The sequence below is a fragment of the Coregonus clupeaformis genome, unplaced genomic scaffold (genome assembly GCF_020615455.1).
Source record: "Coregonus clupeaformis isolate EN_2021a unplaced genomic scaffold, ASM2061545v1 scaf1238, whole genome shotgun sequence".
NCBI classification, from domain to species: domain Eukaryota; kingdom Metazoa; phylum Chordata; class Actinopteri; order Salmoniformes; family Salmonidae; genus Coregonus; species Coregonus clupeaformis.
The window spans coordinates 115,001-130,610 of record NW_025534692.1 but is presented as its reverse complement, the minus strand read 5'-3'; the positions used below and the strand labels follow the sequence as shown (position 1 = coordinate 130,610).

General features: G+C 48.9%; 1 protein-coding gene across 1 annotated transcript in view; it reads right to left on the bottom strand.

Annotated features, from left to right (window-relative positions):
• Window positions 1-3,910: 3,910 nt before the first annotated feature.
• Window positions 3,911-15,610, bottom strand: part of LOC121561471 (beta-enolase) — a 17,172-nt gene continuing 5,472 nt past the window's right edge. The window contains exons 2-11 of the mRNA XM_041874021.1: window positions 11,597-11,686; window positions 11,396-11,491; window positions 10,190-10,318; window positions 9,673-9,806; window positions 7,455-7,677; window positions 6,454-6,651; window positions 6,286-6,362; window positions 5,404-5,528; window positions 4,672-4,839; window positions 3,911-4,167 (exon numbers count right to left, since the gene is read on the bottom strand). Coding sequence (XP_041729955.1) covers window positions 4,098-4,167; window positions 4,672-4,839; window positions 5,404-5,528; window positions 6,286-6,362; window positions 6,454-6,651; window positions 7,455-7,677; window positions 9,673-9,806; window positions 10,190-10,318; window positions 11,396-11,491; window positions 11,597-11,681 — 1,305 coding nt within the window. The 5' untranslated portion in view covers window positions 11,682-11,686 and the 3' untranslated portion in view covers window positions 3,911-4,097. The remainder of the gene's footprint in view (window positions 4,168-4,671; window positions 4,840-5,403; window positions 5,529-6,285; window positions 6,363-6,453; window positions 6,652-7,454; window positions 7,678-9,672; window positions 9,807-10,189; window positions 10,319-11,395; window positions 11,492-11,596; window positions 11,687-15,610) is intronic.

Here is a 15,610-nt window from a genome sequence, read left to right as displayed (position 1 = left end):
CTATACCAGACACCACTAGGTCTATCCCCCTATACCTATATACAGACACCACTAGGTCTATCTCCCTATACCAGACACCACTAGGTCTATCTCCCTATACCAGACACCACTAGGTCTATCTCCCTATACCAGACACCACTAGGTCTATCTCCCTATACCAGACACCACTAGGTCTATCTCCCTCTACCAGACACCACTAGGTATATCCCCCTATACCAGACACCACTAGGTCTATCTCCCTAAACCAGACACCACTAGGTATATCCCCCTATACCAGACACCACTAGGTCTATCTCCCTATACCAGACACCACTAGGTCTATCTCCCTATACCAGACACCACTAGGTCTATCTCCCTATACCAGACACCACTAGGTCTATCTCCCTGTACCAGACACCACTAGGTCTATCTCCCTATACCAGACACCACTAGGTCTATCTCCCTATACCAGACACCACTAGGTCTATCTCCCTATACCAGACACCACTAGGTATATCTCCTATACCAGACACCACTAGGTCTATCTCCCTATACCAGACACCACTAGGTCTTTCTCCCTATACCAGACACCACTAGGTCTATCTCCCTATACCAGACACCACTAGGTATATCCCCCTATATCAGACACCACTAGGTCTATCTCCCTATACCAGACACCACTAGGTCTATCTCCCTATACCAGACACCACTAGGTCTATCTCCCTATACCAGACACCACTAGGTCTATCTCCCTATACCAGACACCACTAGGTCTATCTCCCTATACCAGACACCACTAGGTATATCTCCCTATACCAGACACCACTAGGTCTATCTCCCTATACCAGACACCACTAGGTCTATCTCCCTATACCAGACACCACTAGGTCTATCTCCCTATACCAGACACCACTAGGTCTATCTCCCTATACCAGACACCACTAGGTCTATCTCCTATACCAGACACCACTAGGTCTATCTCCCTATACCAGACACCACTAGGTCTATCTCCCTATACCAGACACCACTAGGTCTATCTCCCTATACCAGACACCACTAGGTATATCTCCCTATACCAGACACCACTAGGTCTATCTCCCTATACCAGACACCACTAGGTCTATCTCCCTATACCAGACACCACTAGGTATATCTCCCTATACCAGACACCACTAGGTATATCTCCCTATACCAGACACCACTAGGTCTATCTCCCTATACCAGACACCACTAGGTATATCTCCCTATACCAGACACCACTAGGTCTATCTCCCTATACCAGGCACCACTAGGTCTATCACCCTATACCAGACACCACTAGGTCTTTCTCCCTATACCAGGCACCACTAGGTCTATCACCCTATACCAGACACCACTAGGTCTATCACCCTATACCAGACACCACTAGATCTTTCTCCCTATACCAGACACCACTAGGTCTATCTCCCTATACCAGACACCACTAGGTATATATCCCTATACCAGACACCACTAGTTATATCTCCCTATACCAGACACCACTAGGTCTATCTCCCTATACCAGACACCACTAGGTCTATCTCCCTATACCAGACACCACTAGGTATATCTCCCTATACCAGACACCACTAGGTCTATCTCCCTATACCAGACACCACTAGGTCTATCTCCCTATACCAGACACCACTAGGTATATCTCCCTATACCAGACTTCAGACACCAGTGTTTCTGATGTCATATAGGCTGTCTGTTCATAGTGACTACCAAATATGTTGGTTTTCAATTGGACTTAAATCTCAGCAGTGATACACATTAATGTTAAGTTGCAGGCAGGCCTCCCACATCACGAGAACCATTCCTTCGGGAAATACACATATATTCCTGTAAGAAGTAGATCATATGTAGTGGTGATGGTTCCTGGTCTATATAGTAGTAGATCATATGTAGTGGTGATGGTTCCTGGTCTATATAGTAGTAGATCATATGTAGTGGTGATGGTCCATGGTCTATATAGTAATAGATCATATGTAGTGGTGATGGTCCCTGGTCTATATAGTAGTAGATCATATGTAGTGGTGATGGTCCCTGGTCTATATAGTAGTAGATCATATGTAGTGGTGATGGTTCCTGGTCTATATAGTAGTAGATCATATGTAGTGGTGATGGTTCCTGGTCTATATAGTAGTAGATCATATGTAGTGGTGATGGTTCCTGGTCTATATAGTGGTAGATCATATGTAGTGGTGATGGTTCCTGGTCTATATAGTAGTAGATCATATGTAGTGGTGATGGTCCCTGGTCTATATAGTAGTAGATCATATGTAGTGGTGATGGTCCCTGGTCTATATAGTAGTAGATCATATGTAGTGGTGATGGTTCCTGGTCTATATAGTAGTAGATCATATGTAGTGGTGATGGTCCCTGGTCTATATAGTAGTAGATCATATGTAGTGGTGATGGTCCCTGGTCTATATAGTGGTAGATCATATGTAGTGGTGATGGTCCCTGGTCTATATAGTAGTAGATCATATGTAGTGGTGATGGTTCCTGGTCTATATAGTAGTAGATCATATGTAGTGGTGATGGTCCCTGGTCTATATAGTGGTAGATCATATGTAGTGGTGATGGTCCCTGGTCTATATAGTGGTAGATCATATGTAGTGGTGATGGTCCCTGGTCTATATAGTAGTAGATCATATGTAGTGGTGATGGTCCCTGGTCTATATAGTAGTAGATCATATGTAGTGGTGATGGTCCCTGGTCTATATAGTAGTAGATCATATGTAGTGGTGATGGTCCCTGGTCTATATAGTAGTAGATCATATGTAGTGGTGATGGTCCCTGGTCTATATAGTAGTAGATCATATGTAGTGGTGATGGTCCCTGGTCTATATAGTAGTAGATCATATGTAGTGGTGATGGTCCCTGGTCTATATAGTAGTAGATCATATGTAGTGGTGATGGTCCCTGGTCTATATAGTAGTAGATCATATGTAGTGGTGATGGTCCCTGGTCTATATAGTAGTAGATCATATGTAGTGGTGATGGTCCCTGGTCTATATAGTAGTAGATCATATGTAGTGGTGATGGTCCCTGGTCTATATAGTAGTAGATCATATGTAGTGGTGATGGTCCCTGGTCTATATAGTAGTAGATCATATGTAGTGGTGATGGTCCCTGGTCTATATAGTAGTAGATCATATGTAGTGGTGATGGTCCCTGGTCTATATAGTAGTAGATCTATGTAGTGGTGATGGTCCCTGGTCTATATAGTAGTAGATCATATGTAGTGGTGATGGTCCCCTGGTCTATATAGTAGTAGATCATATGTAGTGGTGATGGTCCCTGGTCTATATAGTAGTAGATCATATGTAGTGGTGATGGTTCCTGGTCTATATAGTAGTAGATCATATGTAGTGGTGATGGTTCCTGGTCTATATAGTAGTAGATCATATGTAGTGGTGATGGTCCCTGGTCTATATAGTAGTAGATCATATGTAGTGGTGATGGTTCCTGGTCTATATAGTAGTAGATCATATGTAGTGGTGATGGTCCCTGGTCTATATAGTAGTAGATCATATGTAGTGGTGATGGTCCCTGGTCTATATAGTAGTAGATCATATGTAGTGGTGATGGTCCCTGGTCTATATAGTAGTAGATCATATGTAGTGGTGATGGTCCCTGGTCTATATAGTAGTAGATCATATGTAGTGGTGATGGTCCCTGGTCTAAATAGTGCACTACATTGGTTTTATTTGTATACTTTTTTTATTTAACTCAGTATTTATTAAAATATTTTAACCTTTATTTAACCCAGTAAGTTGACTGAGAACACATTCTCATTTACAACAACGATCTGGGGAATCGTTACGGGGAGAGGAGGGGGGAGGAAGACAGTCGGTGATGTAGACAGAGCAGCAGGAAACAGGCAATAAAGACAGGAGAGCACCACTTTCAATTTAGTTTTGTTTTATTTCACACGTTACGTCAAAATAGACGCTCATAACGGGGGAGGTTTCGGGAGGGAGGGATGAAAGGGTTGAAGATAGAAAACATAAAAAGTGGAATTTCGTCTTCTTCTGACCCCTGACCCCAAGAGGAGGGGAGACAGTCAGCCGTGATGGAGGAGGATGGAGGGTTTAGTTGATCTTGGGGTGACGGTAATCCTTGCCGGCGAACTTGGCCTTGTCTCCAAGCTCCTCTTCAATCCTGGAGGACATAGAAGTCAGTGGTCAGAGGTCAGGATCCTTCGTCTTTGCAATATAAAACGTGGTCCGGCAGTTTGTATTGAATAAATCTGGTATATGGCTACACTACAGTATTAACTCAGTATAAAGTCAGTCAGGGTGCAGTAGCAGGTGTATTCCTGTAGGGGTCAGTCTAACATAACACTACAGTATATTAACTGAGTCAGGGTGCAGTAGCAGGTGTATTCCTGTAGGGGTCAGTCTAACATAACACTACAGTATATTAACTGAGTCAGGGTGCAGTAGCAGGTGTATTCCTGTAGGGGTCATTGTATTATAAGGCTATAGTATTAACTAGGGTGCAGTAGCTGGTGTATTCCTGTAGGGGTCAGTCTACCATAAGGCTATAGTATTAACTAGGGTGCAGTAGCTGGTGTATTCCTGTAGGGGTCATTGTATTATAAGGCTATAGTATTAACTAGGGTGCAGTAGCAGGTGTATTCCTGTAGGGGTCAGTGTAACTGACCTCATCAGCTGGTTGTATTTGGCCAGACGTTCTGATCTACAGGGGGCACCAGTCTTGATCTGTCCAGTGCAGAGTCCGACCACCAGGTCAGCGATGAAGGTGTCCTCTGTCTCTCCTGAACGATGAGACACCATCACACCCCATCCGTTAGACTGGGCCAGCTTACACCTGTAATAATAATACAAAATAATGAATTAATCTTCTAAAGCACTTTTCATAACGGAAAGAAATCTCAACGCAAAAAACTAAGAACTAATACTATATCATGAGAAGCCTAGTCGCTACTACACCTGATACACATAAGGGATGGTCAGTTTGGCCCTGTAATATAGTCCCTGTGGTGCAGCTCCACCAGGGGGCCCTGTAATATAGTCCAGCTCCACCAGGGGGCCCTGTAATATAGTCCAGCTCCACCAGGGGGCCCTGTAATATAGTCCCTGTGGTGCAGCTCCACCAGGGGGCCCTGTAATATAGTCCCTGTGGTGCAGCTCGACCAGGGGGCCCTGTAATATAGTCCAGCTCCACCAGGGGGCCCTGTAATATAGTCCCTGTGGTGCAGCTCCACCAGGGGGGGTCCTATAATTTAATCCCTATGATGCAGCTCCACCAGGGGGCCCTATAGTATTTTAAACATGTAGATGACACTGCAACAAATGAGTATAGTCCCTGAGGTGCAGCTCCAACAGGAGACCCTCTAGACTAGTCCCTGTGGTGCAGGGGCCCTATACTTACGCCTTGATGGACTCTGTGACGGAGCCGATCTGGTTGACCTTGAGGAGCAGGCAGTTACAGGCCTTCTTCTCTACAGCCTGCTGGATACGCTTGGGGTTGGTCACGGTCAGATCATCACCCACCACCTATTGAATAACATACAGATTATATAGGGTGTACAAAACATTATGATCACCTGCTCTTTCCATGACAGATTGGGCCCCCTGACTGACCAGGTGAATCCAGGTGAAAGCTATGATCCCTTATTGATGTCACTTGTTGAATCCACTTCAGTGTAGATGTAGGGGAGGGGACAGGTTAATTGAGACATGGACTTGTGTATGTGGGCCATTCAGAGGGTGAATGGGCAAGGTAAAATATTTAAGTGCCTTTGAACGGGGTATGGTAGTAGATGCCAGGCGCACCGGTTTGAGTCAAGAACTACAACGCTGCTGGGTTTTTCACGCTCAACAGTTTCCCTTGTGTATCAAGAATGGTCCACCACCCAAAGGACATCCAGCCAACTTGACACAACTGCAATTGCATGAAATTAGTTATAAAATGGCAAAATCTTCTCTCCGCCCCATGGCAAAATGAGTAGATTGCCAGGAAATTAAATTTAAAACAATTATTTTTTGTCTTCGCTGTCACGAGGGGTGCTGCTAAAATGTTTTGCTCACAAGGTGGAGGGTATGGATGTGGGCAGGCAGATAAATATAACCACCTATATATACCACCTATAGATACCACCTATATATACCACCTATATACACCACCTATAGATACCACCTATATATACCACCTATAGATACCACCTATAGATACCACCTATAGATACCACCTATAGATACCACCTATAGATATAGCAAGAGTTGGAGATAAACAAACAATGACTGGGCCCACCTGGATGTCAACCTCGGCGGTGAACTTTGACCACGCCGCCCAATCATCCTGATCGAAGGGATCCTCAATGGACTGGACTGGAAGAGGAGAGAGAAGGTGTTAGCGAGGAAGGGTGTGTGTGTGTGTGTGTGTGTGTGTGTGTGTGTGTCCCTGTGTTTCTCTACGTACCGGGATATCCCTTGATGAAGCTCTTGTACAGATCTCCCAGCTGATCGCCAGTGATGTATCTGGCAGGGTCGTCAGGTGACTTGAAGTCCAGGTCGTACTTTCCTGCCTTGTAGAACTCAGAGGCAGCCACGTCCATGCCGATGATGATCTTGTCTGGGTATCCAGCCTTCTCAATAGCTGACTTCAGGAGCTCCAGAGCTGGAGGGAGAAGAAAGGTTCAACATTTACATGTTAGTCATTTAGCAGACGCTCTTATCCAGAGCGACTTACAGGAGCAATTAGGGTTAAGTGCCTTGCTCAAGGGCACATCGACATATTTTTCACCTAGTCGGCTTGGGGATTAGAACAAGCGACCTTTCGGTTACTGGCACAACGCTCTTAACCACTAAGCTACCTGCCGCCCCAAGTATCACACACCTCTGCCAGGGGGCCCTAAGACTCTTTAGAATAGTCCCTGTGGCGCAGCTCCACAAGGGGGCCCTATAGTAATAGTCCCTGTGGTGCAGCTCCACAAGGGGGCCCTATAGTAATAGTCCATGTGGTGCAGCTCCACAAGAGGGCCCTATAGTAATAGTCCCTGTGGTGCAGCTCCACAAGGGGGCCCTATAGTAATAGTCCCTGTGGTGCAGCTCCACAAGGGGGCCCTATAGTAATAGTCCCTGTGGTGCAGCTCCACAAGGGGGCCCTATAGTAATAGTCCCTGTGGTGCAGCTCCACAAGGGGGCCCTATAGTAATAGTCCCTGTGGTGCAGCTCCACAAGGGGCCCTATAGTAATAGTCCCTGTGGTACAGCTCCACCAGGGGGCCCTATAAGATAGTTCCTGTGATGCAGCTCCACCAGGGGGCCCTATAGTAATAGTCCCTGTGGTGCAGCTCCACAAGGGGGCCCTATAGTAATAGTCCCTGTGGTGCAGCTCCACAAGGGGCCCTATAGTAATAGTCCCTGTGGTGCAGCTCCACCAGGGGGCCCTATAAGATAGTTCCTGTGATGCAGCTCTTACCCTCGTTGTTCTCCAGGATGTTTGGTGCGAAGCCACCCTCATCTCCTACGTTGGTGGCGTCCTTTCCGTACTTGGCCTTGATCACGTTCTTCAGGTTGTGGTAAACCTCAGCTCCGATCCTCATGGCCTCGTGGAAGTTAGACGCTCCGATGGGCAGGATCATGAACTCCTGCATGGCCAGCTTGTTACCAGCATGGCTACCACCGTTGATCACGTTGAAGGCCTGGAGAGAGGGAGGAGAGGGGTAGAGAAGATGAGGTTAGGGCTTGTTACCAGCATGGCCTGGAGAGAGGGAGGAGAGGGGTAGAGAAGATGAGATTAGGGCTTGTTACCAGCACGGCCTGGAGAGAGGGAGGAGAGGGGTAGAGAAGATGAGGTTAGGGCTTGTTACCAGCACGGCCTGGAGAGAGGGAGGAGAGGGGTAGAGAAGATGAGGTTAGGGCTTGTTACCAGCACGGCCTGGAGAGAGGGAGGAGAGGGGTAGAGAAGATGAGGTTAGGGCTTGTTACCAGCACGGCCTGGAGAGAGGGAGGAGAGGGGTAGAGAAGATGAGGTTAGGGCTTGTTACCAGCACGGCCTGGAGAGAGGGAGGAGAGGGGTAGAGAAGATGAGGTTAGGGCTTGTTACCAGCACGGCCTGGAGAGAGGGAGGAGAGGGGTAGAGAAGATGAGGTTAGGGCTTGTTACCAGCACGGCCTGGAGAGAGGGAGGAGAGGGGTAGAGAAGATGAGGTTAGGGCTTGTTACCAGCACGGCCTGGAGAGAGGGAGGAGAGGGGTAGAGAAGATGAGGTTAGGGCTTGTTACCAGCACGGCCTGGAGAGAGGGAGGAGAGGGGTAGAGAAGATGAGGTTAGGGCTTGTTACCAGCACGGCCTGGAGAGAGGGAGGAGAGGGGTAGAGAAGATGAGGTTAGGGGCTTGTTACCAGCACGGCCTGGAGAGAGGGAGGAGAGGGGTAGAGAAGATGAGGTTAGGGCTTGTTACCAGCACGGCCTGGAGAGAGGGAGGAGAGGGGTAGAGAAGATGAGGTTAGGGGCTTGTTACCAGCACGGCCTGGAGAGAGGGAGGAGAGGGGTAGAGAAGATGAGGTTAGGGCTTGTTACCAGCACGGCCTGGAGAGAGGGAGGAGAGGGGTAGAGAAGATGAGGTTAGGGCTTGTTACCAGCACGGCCTGGAGAGAGGGAGGAGAGGGGTAGAGAAGATGAGGTTAGGGCTTGTTACCAGCACGGCCTGGAGAGAGGGAGGAGAGGGGTAGAGAAGATGAGGTTAGGGCTTGTTACCAGCACGGCCTGAAGAGAGGGAGGAGAGGGGTAGAGAAGATGAGGTTAGGGCTTGTTACCAGCACGGCCTGGAGAGAGGGAGGAGAGGGGTAGAGAAGATGAGGTTAGGGCTTGTTACCAGCACGGCCTGGAGAGAGGGAGGAGAGGGGTAGAGAAGATGAGGTTAGGGCTTGTTACCAGCACGGCCTGGAGAGAGGGAGGAGAGGGGTAGAGAAGATGAGGTTAGGGCTTGTTACCAGCACGGCCTGGAGAGAGGGAGGAGAGGGGTAGAGAAGATGAGGTTAGGGCTTGTTACCAGCACGGCCTGGAGAGAGGGAGGAGAGGGGTAGAGAAGATGAGGTTAGGGCTTGTTACCAGCACGGCCTGAAGAGAGGGAGGAGAGGGGTAGAGAAGATGAGGTTAGGGCTTGTTACCAGCACGGCCTGAAGAGAGGGAGGAGAGGGGTAGAGAAGATGAGGTTAGGGCTTGTTACCAGCACGGCCTGGAGAGAGGGAGGAGAGGGGTAGAGAAGATGAGGTTAGGGCTTGTTACCAGCATGGCTACCACCGTTGATCACGTTGAAGGCCTGAAGAGAGGGCAGGCGAGCGTACACATATTCTTTAGGAAATGTATTTTCTAGTTTGATATGCTACCTGCTTTTTCCATAACATTAAAAAAGTTTCTTCAATTGTAATTTCAAAGTCATTTTTCCATATACTGTACATCAACTATAAAGGTAGTTTGTTATAAATATGAAGGTATATGTATTCACGGGACCTCACAGGGCAGGGTAGGATGATATCCTGGTTATATTATATATAGGTAGGTATATGATGGGGCAGGGGTTAAAGGTTAAAGCTGTACTCACGGGGCAGGGCAGGATGACGTCCTGGTTATATTATATATAGGTAGGTATATGATGGGGCAGGGGTTAAAGGTTAAAGGTTAAAGCTGTACTCACGGGGCAGGGCAGGATGACGTCCTTGTGTCCGGCCAGGTCAGCGATGTGACGGTACAGGGGCACTCCCTTCTCCGCTGCTCCTGCCTTGCACACCGCCAGAGACACACCCAGGATGGCGTTGGCTCCAAACTTAGCTATAGGAGGGGGAGGAAAGGGAGGCAGGAGAGGGAGGCAGGAGGGAGGGGAGGCAGGAGGGAGGGGAGGGAGGGGGAGGAGGCAGGGAGGAGAGGGAGGCAGGAGGGAGGGGAGGCAGGAGGGGTGGGAGGCAGGAGGGAGGGGAGGCAGGAGGGGAGGAGGCAGGGAGGAGAGGGAGCAGGAGGGAGGGGAGGGAGGCAGGAGGGAGGGAGGCAGGAGGGAAGGGAGGCAGGAGGGAGGAGGCAGGAGGGAGGGGAGGCAGGAGGGAGGGGAGGCAGGAGGGAAGGGAGGCAGGAGGGAAGGGAGGTGAAGCAGAAGGTTTAAATTGGGCTTAAGTGCTCAAACTTTCAATGTCAATAAAGACACAGGAGGAGAGACATACACTTGTTCTCAGTTCCGTCCAACTCCAGCATGAATTGGTCAATCTTCTCCTGGTCAACAACACTGAACTTCTTCTCAATCAGTTTGGCAGCGATGTCCTTGTTCACATGATCCACAGCCTTAACGGTACCTTCAGAGATATTCAAGATGATTAGATATTAAAGAGATAGAACACAACACACTATCAGATCACATCTACCACCGATCAGTCTACTCCAGGGATATTTAAACCTGACCCTCTAGTCCAGTACCTCTACCCTCTAGTCCAGTACCTCTACCCTCTAGTCCAGTACCTCTACCCTCTAGTCCAGTACCTCTACCCTCTAGTCCAGTACCTCTACCCTCTAGTCCAGTACCTCTAGTCCAGTACCTCTACCCTCTAGTCCAGTACCTCTACCCTCTAGTCCAGTACCTCTAGTCCAGTACCTCTAGTCCAGTACCTCTACCCTCTAGTCCAGTACCTCTACCCTCTAGTCCAGTACCTCTAGTCCAGTACCTCTACCCTCTAGTCCAGTACCTCTACCCTCTAGTCCAGTACCTCTACCCTCTAGTCCAGTACCTCTACCCTCTAGTCCAGTACCTCTAGTCCAGTACCTCTACCCTCTAGTCCAGTACCTCTACCCTCTAGTCCAGTACCTCTACCCTCTAGTCCAGTACCTCTACCCTCTAGTCCAGTACCTCTACCCTCTAGTCCAGTACCTCTAGTCCAGTACCTCTACCCTCTAGTCCAGTACCTCTACCCTCTAGTCCAGTACCTCTACCCTCTAGTCCAGTACCTCTACCCTCTAGTCCAGTACCTCTACCCTCTAGTCCAGTACCTCTACCCTCTAGTCCAGTACCTCTACCCTCTAGTCCAGTACCTCTAGTCCAGTACCTCTTCCCTCTAGTCCAGTACCTCTAGTCCAGTACCTCTACCCTCTAGTCCAGTACCTCTACCCTCTAGTCCAGTACCTCTACCCTCTAGTCCAGTACCTCTACCCTCTAGTCCAGTACTGCACCAGGTGACTGCAATTAACTAGCAGGTAGAAATTAAAATCAGAAGTGGAACTGGACTTATGGTCTAGAGTTGAGTATCTCTAGTCCAGATCAACAGATCCCAGAGAGGTAGATCAGACCAGATCAACAGACCCCTGAGAGATAGATCAGATCAACAGATCCCAGAGGTAGATCAGACCAGGTCAACAGATCCCAGAGAGACATAACTCACCTTTTCCCAGGTAGCGTGACTTGTCTCCATCTCTCAGCTCCAGAGCCTCATGGACACCGGTAGAGGCACCGCTGGGCACGGCTGCCCTGAAACGGCCTGACCATACACACACAGAGAGAGGTTAGACTGCTGGGTCGGTAAACACAAAATGGTGGTATGTTTGTGTGCAAACACGTGGACTGTGAGCATGAAGGTGTGTACCTTTGGCGGTGTAGAGGTCCACCTCCACGGTGGGGTTTCCTCTGGAGTCGAGGATCTCTCTGGCATGGATCTTAGTGATAGACATCCTGACTGGAGAGGAGAGAGAGGAAGAGATGGGGGGGAAGGAGAGAGAGAGGAAGAGATGAGGGGGAAGGAGAGAGGAAGAGATGGGGGGGAAGGAGAGAGAGAGGAAGAGATGAGGGGGAAGGAGAGAGGAAGAGATGGGGGGGAAGGAGAGAGAGAGGAAGAGATGGGGGGAAGGAGAGAGGAAGAGATGGGGGGGAAGGAGAGAGGAAGAGATGGGGGGGAAGGAGAGAGGAAGAGATGAGGGGGAAGGAGAGAGGAAGAGATGGGGGAAGGAGAGAGAGAGGAAGAGATGGGGGGAAGGAGAGAGGAAGAGATGGGGGGGAAGGAGAGAGGAAGAGATGGGGGGGAAGGAGAGAGAGAGAAGAGATGAGGGGGAAGGAGAGAGGAAGAGATGGGGGGGAAGGAGAGAGAGAGGAAGAGATGGGGGGGAAGGAGAGAGGAAGAGATGGGGGGGAAGGAGAGAGAAAGAGATGAGGGGGAAGGAGAGAGAAAGAGAGAAAGATAGGAGGAGAAAAAATTTATCATTAACTATTATATTGACCTTCAGAGTTCATCTGTTGCTCTCAGCCAATCAGAATTCAGGTCAGAGTCTCCACTCTCCACGGTACGTACACCACTGCGTCTGACCTGAGTTAGCTACTCTGTATAGGTAGCTTAGGTCAGAGTCTCCACTCTCCACGGTACGTACACCACTGCGTCTGACCTGAGTTAGCTACTCTGTATAGGTAGCTTAGGTCAGAGTCTCCACTCTCCACGGTACGTACACCACTGCGTCTGACCTGAGTTAGCTACTCTCTGTATAGGTAGCTTAGGTCAGAGTCTCCACTCTCCACGGTACGTACACCACTGCGTCTGACCTGAGTTAGCTACTCTCTGTATAGGTAGCTTAGGTCAGAGTCTCCACTCTCCACGGTACGTACACCACTGCGTCTGACCTGAGTTAGCTACTCTCTGTATAGGTAGCTTAGGTCAGAGTCTCCACTCTCCATGGTACGTACACCACTGCGTCTGACCTGAGTTAGCTACTCTGTATAGGTAGCTTAGGTCAGAGTCTCCACTCTCCACGGTACGTACACCACTGCGTCTGACCTGAGTTAGCTACTCTGTATAGGTAGCTTAGGTCAGAGTCTCCACTCTCCACGGTACGTACACCACTGCGTCTGACCTGAGTTAGCTACTCTGTATAGGTAGCTTAGGTCAGAGTCTCCACTCTCCACGGTACGTACACCACTGCGTCTGACCTGAGTTAGCTACTCTGTATAGGTAGCTTAGGTCAGAGTCTCCACTCTCCACGGTACGTACACCACTGCGTCTGACCTGAGTTAGCTACTCTCTGTATAGGTAGCTTAGGTCAGAGTCTCCACTCTCCACGGTACGTACACCACTGCGTCTGACCTGACTTAGCTACTCTCTGTAGGTAGCTTAGGTCAGAGTCTCCACTCTCCACAGTACGTACACCACTGTGTCTGACCTGAGTTAGCTACTCTGTATAGGTAGCTTAGGTCAGAGTCTCCACTCTCCACGGTACGTACACCACTGCGTCTGACCTGAGTTAGCTACTCTGTATAGGTAGCTTAGGTCAGAGTCTCCACTCTCCACGGTACGTACACCACTGCGTCTGACCTGAGTTAGCTACTCTCTGTAGGTAGCTTAGGTCAGAGTCTCCACTCTCCACGGTACGTACACCACTGCGTCTGACCTGAGTTAGCTACTCTCTGTAGGTAGCTTAGGTCAGAGTCTCCACTCTCCACGGTACGTACACCACTGCGTCTGACCTGAGTTAGCTACTCTGTATAGGTAGCTTAGGTCAGAGTCTCCACTCTCCACGGTACGTACACCACTGCGTCTGACCTGAGTTAGCTACTCTGTATAGGTAGCTTAGGTCAGAGTCTCCACTCTCCACGGTACGTACACCACTGCGTCTGACCTGAGTTAGCTACTCTCTGTAGGTAGCTTAGGTCAGAGTCTCCACTCTCCACGGTACGTACACCACTGCGTCTGACCTGAGTTAGCTACTCTGTATAGGTAGCTTAGGTCAGAGTCTCCACTCTCCACGGTACGTACACCACTGCGTCTGACCTGAGTTAGCTACTCTCTGTATAGGTAGCTTAGGTCAGAGTCTCCACTCTCCACGGTACGTACACCACTGCGTCTGACCTGAGTTAGCTACTCTCTGTAGGTAGCTTCACGTCTGCATCACACAGTAATCTGTCCCACTCTCCACACTGTGCTTCCTCCTACAAGCATCACACACAGCTAGCCTATCAGAGAGCAGTGAGGTCATATGGTTACGTGCAGTGTGTCAGTGTAGAGGTACTGTATACTGTGAGTGGGTGTAGTGGGTATTCAGGCTTTATAGTGGGTATTCAGGCTGTATAGGGTGTAGTGGGTATTCAGGCTGTGTAGTGGGTATTCAGGCTGTATAGTGGGTATTCAGGCTGTATAGGGTGTAGTGGGTATTCAGGCTGTGTAGTGGGTATTCAGGCTGTATAGGGTGTAGTGGGTATTCAGGCTGTATAGTGGGTATTCAGGCTGTGTAGTGGGTATTCAGGCTGTATAGTGGGTATTCAGGCTGTATAGGGTGTAGTGGGTATTCAGGCTGTACAGTGGGTATTCAGGCTGTATAGGGTGTAGTGGGTATTCAGGCTGTATAGGGTGTAGTGGGTATTCAGGCTGTATAGGGTGTAGTGGGTATTCAGGCTGTATAGTGGGTATTCAGGCTGTATAGGGTGTAGTGGGTATTCAGGCTGTATAGGGTGTAGTGGGTATTCAGGCTGTATAGGGTGTAGTGGGTATTCAGGCTGTATAGGGTGTAGTGGGTATTCAGGCTGTATAGTGGGTATTCAGGCTGTATAGGTGTAGTGGGTATTCAGGCTGTATAGGGTGTAGTGGGTATTCAGGCTGTATAGTGGGTATTCAGGCTGTATGTGTAGTGGGTATTCGTGTGTAGTGGGTATTCAGGCTGTATAGTGGGTATTCAGGCTGTATAGGTTGTAGTGGATTCAGGCTGTATAGGGTGTAGTGGGTATTCAGGCTTTTTGCTGTAGTGGGTATTCAGGCTGTGTAGTGGGTATTCAGGCTGTATAGTGGGTATTCAGGCTGTATAGTGGGTATTCAGGCTGTATAGTGGGTATTCAGGCTGTATAGTGGGTATTCAGGCTGTATAGTGGGTATTCAGGCTGTATAGGGTGTATTCAGGCTGTATAGTGGGTATTCAGGCTGTATAGTGGGTATTCAGGCTGTATAGTGGGTATTCAGGCTGTATAGTGGGTATTCAGGCTGTATAGTGGGTATTCAGGCTGTATAGTGGGTATTACAGGGCTGTATAGTGGGTATTCAGGCTTAGGTGTAGTGGGTATTCAGGCTGTATGAGTAAGTATTCAGGCTGTGTAGTGGGTATTCAGGCTGTATGGGTATTCAGGCTGTATAGTGGGTATTCAGGCTGTATAGGGTGTAGTGGGTATTCAGGCTGTATAGGGTGTAGTGGGTATTCAGGCTGTATAGTGGGTATTCAGGCTGTGTAGTGGGTATTCAGGCTGTATAGTGGGTATTCAGGCTGTGTAGTGGGTATTCAGGCTGTATAGGGTGTAGTGGGTATTCAGGCTGTATAGTGGGTATTCAGGCTGTATAGGGTGTAGTGGGTATTCAGGCTGTGTAGTGGGTATTCAGGCTGTATAGGGTGTAGTGGGTATTCAGGCTGTGTAGTGGGTATTCAGGCTGTATAGTGGGTATTCAGGCTGTATAGGGTGTAGTGGGTATTCAGGCTGTATAGTGGGTATTCAGGCTGTATAGGGTGTAGTGGGTATTCAGGCTGTATAGGGTGTAGTGGGTATTCAGGCTGTGTAGTGGGTATTCAGGCTGTATAGTGGGTATTCAGGCTGTATAGGGTGTAGTGGGTATTCAGGCTGTATAGGGTGTAGTGGGTAT